The sequence below is a fragment of the Neltuma alba genome, unplaced genomic scaffold, assembly GCF_004799145.2.
Source record: "Neltuma alba isolate B1F8T4 unplaced genomic scaffold, ASM479914v2 tig00013242_pilon, whole genome shotgun sequence".
NCBI classification, from domain to species: domain Eukaryota; kingdom Viridiplantae; phylum Streptophyta; class Magnoliopsida; order Fabales; family Fabaceae; genus Neltuma; species Neltuma alba.
This window is the reverse complement of record NW_021637538.1, coordinates 171466-185701: the sequence shown is the minus strand read 5'-3', so window position 1 is coordinate 185701 and position 14236 is coordinate 171466. Positions and strand designations below refer to the sequence as shown.

Here is a 14236-nt window from a genome sequence, read left to right as displayed (position 1 = left end):
ATATGCATTTTTTATATATCGTATGTAGTTTGATTAGGCGTAAAATATTATATTAAAATATCAAATAAGGAATCCAAAAAATTTATATCTAAATCTACGAAAGTGGATTTTACCAAAATTACAAAATAAATGTGATTTTCAAAACAAAAAAAATCCCTTTATTATTTGTCTTTGATGACTAAATTTAATTAATTTAAATAACTACCTTCTATATTAGATGGCTCAAATTATATACAATATCATGTAGAATTTGATTGGTTATCAAAAGTATAGTAAAAGGAGTAGACCAAGTAATATGGTTTACAACAACAATAAAGTAACTACATTGAGGATCCGTTTGGATTGGTGGTGGAAAAAGTAACTTATTTCCAATATGATTTTAAAAAAAATAAGATTAGGTAAAAGTTAAATTGTGTAAGGTGAATTGTGTTTGGATTGGAGTCTAAAAAAGTTAGTTTGTAAAAGTGAGATTGGTTAAATGTTGTTTGGATTATAATTAAGTAAAAGTAAGTTTTTTTGTAAAATTACCAAAATGAGTATGAGTTTTAATAAATAATAAAACATGATTAAAAAATAATTTTACATTAAATTAATTAATATGAAGAAGTAAATTTTAATGAGTGAATTAATTTTTAAAAATAAAAGAAAAGAAAGAGACGTGAACTGATAACTAATACGTACTTACCATTTGCACTCAGTTTCTCTTGATCATAATTCATATCATAACATAAAAATATGCCTTTTTTCTTCTTCTAAAACCAGCAAAGCAAGAAGCCAAGAACTCCATGATAAGCTTCTCACTTTTCACTTTTGATCATTAGCTCAGTTTCAAAAACGGGACTCATATTTTGTCTTCCACTTTCCACTTTTCTAATGTTATAAGCTGCAATTTTTAGCTTTTGGTTTAAATATGTGATTTTAATATAAGCTTTTAATTTTTTAAGCTCTTCCAAACACACTTAAACATATTAAAAGTACTTTTAACCTTGAAAAGCTACTTAAAAGATACTTAAACGTGGCTCTAAATAGGTACTGAATAGTGACAAGATGCACATCAACAAAGATATTTTTATAAGCATTTTTATTCGAAACATTAAATTTTACCCTATAAGCAGCTCTGGACCTTTAATATTTAATACTACACGTTGGCCCAAAAAACATTAATATTACCAAACGTAGACAAGCTTATGTCATTTTTATTGTAATTATATTATTTATATAGACCATGTCTTATATTATTTATATTATTTCCATTATTCAACATATTCAATTTCATTGCTGGTCAAAAATATATTTCAATTTCATGTTATCTATACATTTTTTCAACAAAAAAAATCAACTTTACCGGACAAAAATTGCATATAATTAAATATATGTCATTTTTAGTAATTACATGTTTAAAAGTATTATTTATTTCTATTATCCAAACACTTTCAATTTACTTAAATTAATTTAAATAAATGTATCAAAACATATATTTTTGAAGATAATTAACTTTCATCGCACCCAATTGACTCCAACAAGCATTTTGCATCTGCTTCGTTTTGGTTTTTTTTTTTTTTAATTCCTTTTGAACTGAAACAAGGGGGTATTTTGTCACCTTTTTGGGCCCCTGATTGTTAATGGACCCACCCAATGTTTTTGGTACAATGGGCCAACCCAATTGTTAAGTCGGCCTCAGAAAGGCGGCACGTGCTGCCGCCATAGTGCTCATCGACAACCTATAAGCCATCTCTGATCCCCAGGCACTAGTTCATTTGGCTCTCTCTTCACTGAGAGGGGAACTTATGTCTTAAACCCTAGAACTGGAAGCTTGCAGACGAGCTCTCAAAGGCTCTTCGTTTGATACCCCAAAGGAGTTGGGGAAGTATAAGCAATTCTTGTTCAGTAATTTTACCAGTTCGAGTCCATCTGAGTTGATAGGTTTGTAAGATTTCAAGATGTGGAACAACGGTCAGATTGCACCACCTGGAACTGGCTCTTCCATTCCACCGCCTCCTGCAGCCCAACCGTCGTACACGGTGCTGCCGCCTCCACCGCCTCCAGCCCCGGCTGAGACCGAGGCTGATGCTGAGGCGAAGCTCGAGGAGAAGGCTAGGAAATGGCAGCAGCTGAACTCGAAGCGGTACAGTGATAAGAGGAAATTTGGGTTTGTTGAGACGCAGAAGGAGGATATGCCGCCCGAACATGTGCGGAAAATCATCAGGTAAGTGTTCTCTACCGTTGTATGCTGGGTCGGGAATTTAAAGGTTTCTCACTGATTATGGCATTTCGAGCCCTCAGTTTTCAGAATTTGCGCTTGTGTGAATTACTGTATAACTACGTCTCCCCCTTTCTTTCAATCATTTCTGTTCTGGGCTTTTTGAGCTAAGAGCTTCGGCAAATGATACAACCCGAGAGTGTTGTTTTCCTTTCTTTTATTTAGTTCGGAAAATATTCGCTAAGTTCTGGTGGCGTTGCTACAGTAGGATTTCTCAGAAACTCGTTTCGCTGCTACAAGTTATGGGTTATGGTAATTACTTTAACGTTGTGGCGAAAGAAGCACTTATATACCAAACTTTCCAGGATGCTAAGCTGCCATTTTGTCACTATTGCGGATTAGAAATGGTATTAGTGAGTAATGTGAGGTGGAATAAGCCCAATGCAGCTCCTTGCACTTAAAAGGAATTTTCTTCTTTTTTTCTTAAGCATGAATTTAGATTTCTTGTAATACAGGTATATTGTCGTCGTTTTGCTAGTTTAGGATTGATTGAGGTTCTAGTTAGCTTAAACATTGGTGTAAGGAATTATACTGATGAAACGCCTTCAGACATGCAATGTTTGGTTGATTCTGCAGAAGGATGTTTTTGGCAGTAAATAAGAAATATTGCCTTTCTCTTTGGTCCATTTAGCTTAGCCTTCTTGTTATCGTAATCCAAAAAAAATATCTGTAATACCGGTGGTCTTATTGTTGTTACCTCCAGAGCCACTTTGTAATTTCCCTTTTTTATTCATTATTTTAGGGATCATGGTGACATGTCCTCAAAAAAATACCGTCACGATAAACGTGTTTATCTTGGAGCTCTTAAATTTATTCCGCATGCAGTTTACAAGCTCCTGGAGAATATGCCTATGCCGTGGGAGCAGGTATTCACTATTTTTCACTTGTGGTGTTACACTTCTTTCTCACTTGTTCACGTGTCTTGCTATGAGGGCCCATTACTGATACCAGCTCTGGATTTTGGTTTAATAATTTAGGTCCGAGATGTGAAGGTCTTGTACCATATATCTGGGGCAATTACTTTTGTTAATGAAATACCATGGGTTGTTGAGCCAATATATCTGGCACAGGTATGTTGTTTTCTCTCGTACTTATTGTGCAAGCATATCAGCTTGTAGACGTCTCCTTGCCTTTTCTTCTTTCACATAATTCTGACTAGGTTAAATATTTTACAGTGGGGTACTATGTGGATCATGATGAGAAGGGAGAAGAGGGATCGGCGGCATTTCAAGAGAATGCGGTTTCCTCCATTTGATGATGAGGAGCCTCCATTAGATTATGCTGATAATTTGTTAGATGTTGATCCTCTGGAGCCGATTCAGCTTGAATTGGATGAAGAGGAAGATTCTGCTGTATATACTTGGTTTTATGACCATAAACCTCTGTGAAGACGAAGCTCATAAACGGTCCTAGCTACCGGAAATGGCATCTTTCCCTTCCAATAATGGCCACTCTGCATCGGCTTGCAGGACAGCTTTTGTCTGATTTGATTGACCGGAATTATTTCTATTTGTTTGACATGGAGTCATTCTTTACAGCAAAAGCATTGAACATGTGCATACCTGGTATGTAGTTCTTTATTCTTGTATAAATAATTAAAAAGTTATTAATTCTATTAAAATTTGATTATCTTGATATTGATGTGGGGTAATTGTTTTTATCTGATCACCATGGTTAATAACTCGACTGTGAGATGGACAAGCTGGCTTTGTTTATCATACTAATTTATCTTGCTTCTATATGATGTAAAAAAATTGGAGAGGCAAAACATGTGTGTTTTTGTGCAAGGTCAAAGTTAGGCATTAATGTTTTTCCTGGCACCTCCTGCAGGTGGTCCTAAGTTTGAGCCCCTTTACCGAGACATGGAGAAGGGAGATGAGGACTGGAATGAGTTTAATGACATCAATAAACTCATTATAAGGTCACCTCTAAGGACAGAGTACAGAATTGCATTTCCTCATCTCTATAACAACAGGCCTCGCAAAGTAAAGCTTGGTGTGTACCACACTCCAATGGTCATGTTCATAAAAACTGAAGATCCTGATCTACCTGCATTTTATTATGATCCATTGATACACCCAATAACTAGTGCCAACAAGGAGCGGCGTGAGAAGAGAACTCATGAGGAAGAGGATGAGGAGTGGGAATTACCAGAAGGAGTGGAACCTTTGCTTAAAGATACACAGCTTTACACGGATACCACTGCTGCTGGTATCTCACTACTATTTGCTCCTCGTCCTTTTAACATGAGATCTGGTCGCACACGTCGCGCGGAAGATATTCCCCTTGTGTCAGAGTGGTATAAGGAGCATTGGTAAGTGGTGACTTTCCTCCCTTAAATGCTGTATGATTAGTCTTTCATTGGTTTAAGCATATGTACCCCATATTTTTATCCTATTATGAAAAATAACCTTTTTTTTTTTGCCCCAACAGTCCTCCTTCATATCCAGTTAAAGTCCGAGTTAGTTATCAAAAGTTGCTGAAATGCTTTGTGTTGAATGAGCTGCATCATAGACCTCCTAAGGCTCAAAAGAAGAAGCATCTATTTAGATCTCTTCAAGCAACTAAGTTTTTCCAAACCACTGAACTCGATTGGGTTGAAGCTGGTCTTCAAGTTTGCAGGCAGGGTTATAATATGTTGAATCTCCTGATTCACAGAAAAAATTTGAATTATCTTCACCTTGATTACAATTTCAATCTGAAGCCTGTCAAAACCCTTACTACAAAAGAAAGGAAGAAATCGCGATTTGGAAATGCTTTTCATCTTTGCCGTGAAATTCTCCGTTTGACTAAGCTTGTGGTGGATGCTAATGTCCAGTTCCGTCTGGGTAATGTGGATGCATTCCAACTGGCTGATGGTTTGCAGTATACTTTTTCGCATGTTGGTCAGTTGACTGGTATGTATCGGTACAAGTACAGGCTTATGCGGCAAATTAGAATGTGCAAAGACTTAAAGCACTTGATTTACTATCGGTTTAACACTGGGCCTGTTGGGAAGGGGCCTGGCTGTGGATTTTGGGCTCCTATGTGGAGAGTTTGGTTGTTCTTTCTTCGTGGTATTGTTCCACTTCTTGAACGATGGCTAGGCAATTTACTTGCACGGCAGTTTGAGGGACGCCACTCAAAAGGGGTGGCAAAGACTGTCACTAAGCAGCGTGTTGAGAGCCACTTTGACTTAGAGCTTCGAGCAGCAGTCATGCATGATGTGCTGGATGCCATGCCAGGTATTTATTATTTAGTATCACTTGTGATTTTAGAATTTTGTATTTCCTTTCATTAAGTGGCTTTTGGAATTTAGAGTTTTGCTAAGTAATGGTGCTTTTCCCAACCTTTGAATGGCAGAGGGCATTAAGCAGAATAAGGCCAGGACTATATTGCAGCATTTGAGTGAGGCTTGGCGCTGCTGGAAAGCAAACATTCCTTGGAAGGTAGAGAAACCCTTAATTTTTGCTTTTAAGACCAATATTAATTTCCTAGTAAACTAACAAAAGTAGGATTCTTGTGCTGGCGACAGAGAAAACCAAGATATAAACATTGTAGTAATTTGTTGGCATATGACTAGCCAGGCACAGATACAACTGTCTATGAAAATTATTTTCCAATGTTAGTTCTGGAAAATGATTTGCTAATGCTGCCCGGGAGAGGCTACTTTTGCCCCTCTTCTTGTTTGCAGTTCTATTGTTGATTTTCATACTCTGTTGTTATGTAGGTTCCTGGCCTGCCAGTGCCCATTGAAAACATGATCCTCCGTTATGTGAAGTCTAAAGCAGACTGGTGGACAAATGTTGCCCATTATAATCGTGAACGTATCAGAAGAGGGGCAACTGTTGATAAGACTGTATGTCGTAAAAATCTTGGAAGATTAACACGACTATGGCTGAAGGCAGAGCAGGTCTGTTTAGCCTCCTTCATGAGTCATTCAAATGTTTTATGCCGTTTTTTATAGTTAACGGTTTGTTGTTTCTATCTCAAAACTGTAATAACAATATTTATTCCTTGATCATCTATCTTTGTCACAGGAGCGGCAGCACAATTATTTGAAAGACGGTCCATATGTTACTCCTGAAGAAGCTGTAGCTATCTATACAACCACAGTTCATTGGTTGGAGTCAAGGAAGTTTTCCCCCATTCCGTTCCCTCCTCTGTCTTACAAGCATGATACTAAGCTGCTGATTCTTGCTCTTGAGAGGTTGAAAGAATCCTACAGTGTTGCAGTGAGGTTGAATCAACTTCAAAGGGAAGAGTTGGGGCTGATTGAACAAGCTTATGACAATCCACATGAGGCTTTGTCAAGAATCAAGCGACATCTCCTCACTCAGCGTGCTTTCAAAGAAGTATGTTGTTATTCAATTGAAAGTTTAACTTGAGGATATGGATATCTAGCTCAAGTTTTTTTTCCTGGATGGAAATCTAGCTCATCTTAGCTATGAATGTTCTCTCTTGTGGCAGGTTGGGATAGAGTTTATGGATTTATATAGCTACTTGATTCCAGTTTATGAGATAGAGCCGCTTGAGAAGATTACAGATGCCTATCTTGATCAGTATTTATGGTATGAAGGTGATAAGCGACATCTCTTTCCCAACTGGATCAAGCCAGCGGATTCAGAGCCACCTCCACTTTTGGTTTATAAATGGTGTCAGGGTATAAACAATCTGCAAGGTATATGGGATACCAGTGAGGGCCAGTGTGTTGTGATGCTGCAGACCAAGTTTGAGAAGTTCTTTGACAAAATTGATTTAACAATGCTAAACAGGTATGCATTTTGCAAATCACCTAAATCAAATGTAACCAGGATTCAGTGCTGTCCTTCTAAATTAACTTCCTGTGTTGCAGGCTTCTCCGTCTGGTTCTTGACCATAATATTGCTGATTATGTCACTGCAAAAAACAATGTCGTTTTATCATACAAAGATATGAGCCATACAAATTCATATGGTCTTATACGTGGGCTGCAGTTTGCATCATTTGTTGTCCAATATTATGGGCTTGTGCTAGATTTGTTGCTTCTTGGACTTACTCGAGCCAGTGAAATTGCTGGCCCACCACAAATGCCTAATGAATTCATCACTTACTGGGACACAAAAGTTGAGACAAGGCATCCCATTAGGCTTTATTCTCGGTACATAGATCGGGTTCATATATTATTTCGCTTTACTCATGAGGAGGCCCGAGACCTCATACAGCGTTACCTCACGGAGCATCCTGATCCTAACAATGAGAATATGGTGGGCTATAACAATAAGAAGTGCTGGCCAAGAGATGCAAGAATGAGACTCATGAAACATGATGGTACTTGATTTTCCTTTCATCTTGAGTGGGTTGTAATTTATGTTAAAGCTCAGTTGTCATGTTTTGGAAATTTTTGTGTGTGTCCTTTTCAGTCAATCTTGGGAGGAGTGTCTTCTGGGACATGAAGAATCGTCTTCCTCGAAGCATAACAACTTTAGAGTGGGAGAACAGCTTTGTTTCTGTGTACAGCAAGGATAATCCAAACTTGCTTTTCAGCATGTAAGTATTTATTGATTTTTCTGATGATAAATATTTAATGGTTTAAAAATATTTTGTTTTGATTTTCTTGTTCTTAACTGAGGTGGTTGCCTTAATCAAATTCTTCGCGCACTCCGTTTGCAATGTAGAGTAATGATTTAATGTTCAGCTTGGCACCTAAGTAGAAACAATAGAAAGAACATGTAGCTGTACAGGATCCGAGCAATTTTCTCAGTATCTATCTTTTCCCTGATAGGAATACTGGATATCCCTATAGCTGTTGGTTGCTGTTTTTACCTAGTTGCCAAGAATGGCTGAGCACTATTTTACATAACCTGTCCTTATTTTCTCTCTTGTGCTGGCTCTTTTTATATGAACCAGAAGACTCTGTTTGCTCACATCTTTCAATGACCTGTAGGTGTGGATTTGAAGTACGGATACTCCCTAAAATTCGAATGACTCAAGAGGCATTCAGCAATACGAGAGATGGTGTTTGGAATTTACAAAATGAACAGACCAAAGAAAGGACGGCCGTTGCCTTTCTAAGAGTTGATGATGAACACATGAAAGTCTTTGAGAATCGGGTGAGGCAGATTCTCATGTCTTCCGGATCAACTACTTTTACAAAAATTGTCAATAAATGGAACACAGCTTTGATAGGTCAGTGAAGTTAACTCGTTTTAGTAACCCTAGGAGCTCTTTGTAGTTGTTGTCATCAGTTTGTTAACTGAAACTTCCATCAGGTCTTATGACATACTTCCGAGAGGCAACTGTACACACTCAAGAGCTGCTAGATTTGCTAGTTAAATGTGAAAATAAGATTCAGACTCGTATAAAGATTGGATTGAACTCAAAAATGCCTAGCAGGTAAGTAACTAGATTCTATCGTTAACTTTTTATCATTCATAACTCTTTTTCACAGCATTTGTGCTGAAATCTATACTAATGTATTGTTTTCTATCAGATTTCCTCCTGTCATTTTTTACACCCCAAAAGAAATCGGAGGACTTGGTATGTTGTCCATGGGTCACATCTTGATTCCACAAAGTGATCTCCGATACAGTCAGCAGACTGATGTTGGCGTGACACACTTCAGGAGTGGAATGAGTCATGAAGAGGACCAGTTGATCCCCAACCTTTATCGCTACATTCAGGTGAACCCCCTTCCACCCCCCCCCCCCCAAAAAAAAAAAAAAAGAAAAAGAAAGGAACATATAAAACCACCACCGAAGTAAATTTCACAATCTAATGCCTTATATGCTTTTGTAACCTTTTTTGTTTTTTTGAATCTTGGCGTTTGACAGCCTTGGGAGAGTGAATTCATTGACTCACAACGTGTCTGGGCTGAATATGCATTAAAGAGGCAAGAGGCACAAGCACAAAATAGGCGCTTGACCCTGGAAGATCTGGAAGTGAGTTTCTGATTATTTGTTACTGTATCTTTTGCTTTTCCCCCTAAAAGCAAAGGCATTGATGGGGGATGTCTTCTAAATTTTACTTTTGTATTTTATCTTGACTTACAGACATTAATATCTCCTTGTTCTAATTGGTAGGATTCATGGGACAGAGGTATACCGCGTATTAACACTTTATTCCAAAAGGATAGACACACCTTGGCATATGATAAAGGATGGAGGGTACGTACAGACTTTAAGCAATACCAGGTTCTGAAACAAAACCCTTTCTGGTGGACACACCAGAGGCATGATGGGAAGCTGTGGAACTTGAACAATTACCGTACTGATGTTATCCAAGCCCTTGGAGGTGTTGAAGGAATCCTTGAACATACTTTATTCAAAGGAACATAGTAAGTTTTCTGTTCCCTGATAGTATAATGTTGCATTTAGCGGGTGTTTCCTAACTGCTTAACCACCTTATGGGGCTGAGAATATTACTCTGAAGGTTGTCATGTATAAAATTTCAAGAAATGTTGGGACTAGAAATCACAAGTGTTCCGTATTTAGCTCCTATTGCCTGCATGCGATGTGGTAAATAAACCAATGAGTAAGCAAAGATTTCTAACTGTAAGACTCCTAAGCTTAAACAGGTTATTCAAGATGTAGATAACTAATATCCAAACAATCAAAATTAAATGAAGTACCAGTTATATCACCAAAAAAAAAAAAAAAAAAACTAGTTATGAACTATGATTAATGTATAATACTTTTTTTTTTAACTGACTTGCTGCTGCTTTTCACTTTCAGCTTTCCAACCTGGGAAGGTCTGTTTTGGGAAAAGGCATCAGGCTTTGAGGAATCTATGAAGTATAAGAAGTTAACGAATGCTCAGAGATCTGGTCTTAACCAGATACCTAATCGTAGGTTTACTCTTTGGTGGTCACCAACCATAAACCGAGCCAATGTTTATGTGGGGTTTCAAGTGCAGTTAGATCTGACTGGTATTTTCATGCATGGAAAGATACCTACTTTGAAGATATCACTTATTCAGATATTCCGAGCCCACTTGTGGCAGAAGATCCATGAGAGTGTTGTCATGGATCTGTGTCAGGTTTTGGATCAGGAATTGGATGCTTTGGAGATTGAGACTGTCCAGAAGGAAACAATCCATCCAAGGAAAAGTTACAAAATGAACAGCTCTTGTGCGGACGTTCTTCTGTTTGCGGCCCACCGGTGGCCAATGTCAAAACCCAGTCTGGTAGCTGAATCTAAGGATGTTTTTGATCAGAAGGCAAGCAATAAATACTGGATTGATGTGCAGCTTAGATGGGGGGATTATGACTCTCATGATATTGAGCGTTACACACGGGCCAAATTTATGGATTATACAACAGATAATATGTCTATATATCCATCTCCTACAGGTACTTCCAATCTGTCCTATTACTAGCTTGTTTTCTATATTATTGAGTAGACCGTTGGCTTAATTGCTGCTTTCTGTGCAGGGGTGATGATTGGCCTTGATTTGGCATATAACTTGCACTCTGCATTTGGCAACTGGTTCCCTGGTTCAAAGCCGCTGCTTCAGCAGGCCATGAATAAGATTATGAAGGTAGCACAACCATGCCAAAAAGAGTCATGTTGTGTACATTTTAGTTCATAAGTCCCATTGAGGGTAGAACCTAAGTTCCTTACCCAAATTTTGGCCCCTTTAATATACTGGTTTGAAACTGGGTGGCCATGTTATACGTTTGAGCATGTTTATACTTTTTAATTGTGCAACCAGTTGTTTTACTGATTGTATTTTGCATGTCCAGTCAAATCCTGCATTGTATGTCTTGAGAGAGCGTATAAGGAAGGGGCTTCAGTTGTATTCTTCGGAGCCGACGGAACCATACCTGTCATCCCAGAACTATGGAGAGATATTCAGCAATCAGATTATATGGTTTGTTGACGACACTAATGTGTATCGAGTTACAATCCATAAGACCTTTGAAGGAAATCTTACAACAAAACCCATTAATGGTGCCATCTTCATTTTTAATCCAAGGACTGGCCAATTGTTTCTGAAGGTTTTTTCCCTCTCAATTCTTTTCTTCCTATTAGGGTTTTTCCGACAATGATTGTTCAGGTTGTGATGTGTTTTATCCTTTAATGCAGGTTATACATACAAGTGTCTGGGCTGGTCAGAAGCGTCTTGGTCAGCTGGCCAAGTGGAAAACAGCAGAAGAAGTTGCTGCTCTTGTACGTTCTTTGCCTGTTGAAGAACAGCCTAAGCAAATTATTGTCACTCGTAAAGGAATGCTGGATCCTTTAGAGGTTCACCTTCTGGACTTCCCCAACATTGTTATCAAAGGAAGTGAGCTGCAGCTCCCATTCCAAGCATGCTTGAAGATTGAGAAATTTGGGGATCTTATTTTGAAGGCTACAGAACCTCAAATGGTTTTGTTCAACATTTATGATGACTGGCTGAAAAGCATTTCATCTTACACTGCATTCTCCAGGTTGATTTTGATTCTCCGTGCCCTGCACGTAAATAATGAGAAGGCAAAGATGTTACTAAAGCCTGACAAAACAATTATTACCGAACCACATCACATCTGGCCTTCTCTCAGTGATGACCAGTGGATGAAGGTTAGTTTTATCTTACAGTTCAAGAATTTTCTTCCCTGCATTCCGATATCAAGAACTAATCCAAGGCATTACATCTATGCTTAGGAAGTTATATGTTTGTGCTTTAAAAATAGTTGCTATGCCACCATTGTCAGTTGAGGCTGAAGGTTAGAGGGGAGATTTTTCTTTGACCTTGTGGAAAAATTGAAATTATTTTATGCGTGCTAATTATCTTTGGTTTAAAAGCTAGGCTTTCGCTTTATTATTTAAATAACATATTTAGGTCTCATTAGTCAGATTATTGATGAATTATTAGTGACAACTATTTTGCTTTCGGTTATCTTTCAAACCCCCCCCCCCCCCCCGAGGGTCTCTATTCTCCTTCAATTTGCTCGTTTGAAACAACTCCTCCCTCCCTTCTTTCCTCTTGTCCTACATCAGTTAATAACCTAAGGTTAGGTATTTTAATGGAAAGCTGTTAGAAAACCAATTAATGAAATTGTTTGATACCCATTTTCTTCAAGTTGGTTATGTTTCATTATGCTGCTCTTGTTATTTTTAATATAACATAACCTGTACTGAATGCGTGGACAGGTGGAGGTTGCATTAAGAGATCTCATACTCTCAGATTATGCCAAGAAGAACAATGTCAATACATCTGCCTTAACTCAGTCTGAGATTCGTGACATTATACTTGGAGCGGAGATCACTCCTCCTTCTCAACAGCGGCAACAGATTGCAGAGATTGAGAAACAGGTTTTTATTCTTTTCTTTCTTCTTAGATATTGAATTTTAGAGAATTCCATCATGGCTCGCATGTTTACTGGAGTTGTTCAACCTTTTTGCAGGCTAAAGAAGCCAGTCAACTGACAGCTGTAACAACTAAGACAACAAATGTTCATGGTGATGAGCTTATTGTCACCACCACTAGTCCCTATGAGCAGGCTGCATTTGGTTCGAAGACTGACTGGCGTGTCAGAGCAATTTCAGCAACAAATCTGTACCTTCGTGTTAATCATATTTACGTGAACTCTGAGGATATAAAGGTCAGCTGTGTTCTCCTATTTCATTTCTGTCAATCGTATTATAATCTGTATCATCTGCTGATAGCAGAGTGGTTGTGCAGGAAACTGGTTACACCTACATCATGCCCAAGAACATTTTGAAGAAGTTTATCTGCATAGCTGATCTTCGGACACAAATTGCTGGCTACCTGTATGGTATAAGTCCTCCAGACAACCCACAGGTTAAAGAAATCCGATGCATTGCGATGCCACCACAGTGGGGGACTCATCAGCAAGTCCATCTCCCATCAGCTCTTCCAGAGCATGATTTCTTGAATGATTTGGAGCCTTTGGGATGGATGCATACTCAACCAAATGAACTTCCACAGTTGTCTCCTCAGGTTCTTGCTCAACTCTGTTGCTATTAATTTTAAATAGTAATATTGCGAGGTTTCCTAGTCCGCCTGATATTACCATAAAAAACGAGATATAGACCCCAAAAAACAAAACTATGAAATCAATGAACTTCTACATTGGTAAGGGAGAGTACGCTGTTCTTATGACATATGATACATCATCTCACCTGAGTATGAAACATTGCAGGATCTCACTTCGCATGCTAAGATCCTAGAGAACAACAAGCAATGGGACGGCGAGAAGTGCATTATCTTGACTTGCAGTTTTACTCCAGGGTCTTGTTCATTAACGGCATACAAGCTCACTCCATCTGGTTACGAGTGGGGACGTGTCAATAAGGATACTGGAAGCAATCCTCATGGTTATCTTCCTACTCATTATGAGAAGGTTCAGATGCTCCTCAGCGATCGCTTCTATGGTTTCTACATGGTAAGTCTATCTTCTTATAGGGTTTTGTCCTTCTATGATTGGAATGCTTCCTCTTAATATTGAGCTCCGCCTCTTTAATTTGATAAGTACTTGTCTTGATGGTTTTCTGGTTTAATTTCTTAGGTTCCTGATAATGGGCCTTGGAATTACAACTTTATGGGGGTGAGACATGCATCTGGAATGAAGTATGGAGTGAAGTTGGGGACACCTCGCGAGTATTACCATGAAGATCACAGACCAACTCACTTCTTAGAGTTCAGCAATATGGAGGAAGGGGAAACAGTTGCTGAGGGAGACCGCGAGGATACGTTCACTTAACTTTTTTTCTTTTTTGTAATTTTGACCTGTAATTGGCAGAATATGTTGTAATATTTTCCTTTAGTTTTGCTTGTCACGACGCTATTACGACACTGTAAATATGTTAGAGAACCACTAGTCAAATTCTTCTGCTTTTGCAGTTGGGTTGTCAAGTTTTGGATTACGGTTTGCTGAATACAGCTATGCAGCTTACGCTAATCCAATTGAGTGAAGTTCAAGGACTCGGAAGCTTTTGCCTGTAAATTCGGAATTTCTCTTCAACTTGCACATTTTTTAAGCATGGTTTGTCGTTGTAAACGGAATGACAGGAC

General features: G+C 38.4%; 1 protein-coding gene across 1 annotated transcript; it reads left to right on the top strand.

Moving 5' to 3' along the window:
• The first annotated feature begins 1766 nt into the window (after positions 1 to 1766).
• LOC114735630 (pre-mRNA-processing-splicing factor 8A-like) lies at positions 1767 to 14202 on the top strand. The gene is given in 27 exon segments (XM_028923329.1): positions 1767 to 2206; positions 3003 to 3126; positions 3238 to 3330; positions 3436 to 3640; positions 3643 to 3825; positions 4091 to 4574; positions 4694 to 5484; positions 5603 to 5688; positions 5970 to 6152; positions 6280 to 6594; positions 6710 to 7014; positions 7095 to 7549; positions 7642 to 7768; positions 8166 to 8407; positions 8491 to 8614; positions 8712 to 8901; positions 9052 to 9159; positions 9301 to 9554; positions 9952 to 10568; positions 10650 to 10756; positions 10962 to 11216; positions 11305 to 11778; positions 12352 to 12513; positions 12606 to 12803; positions 12884 to 13162; positions 13365 to 13607; positions 13731 to 14202. Coding segments are annotated over 27 exon segments (7065 nt in total). The 5' UTR covers positions 1767 to 1940; the 3' UTR covers positions 13926 to 14202.
• Positions 14203 to 14236: the final 34 nt, after the last annotated feature.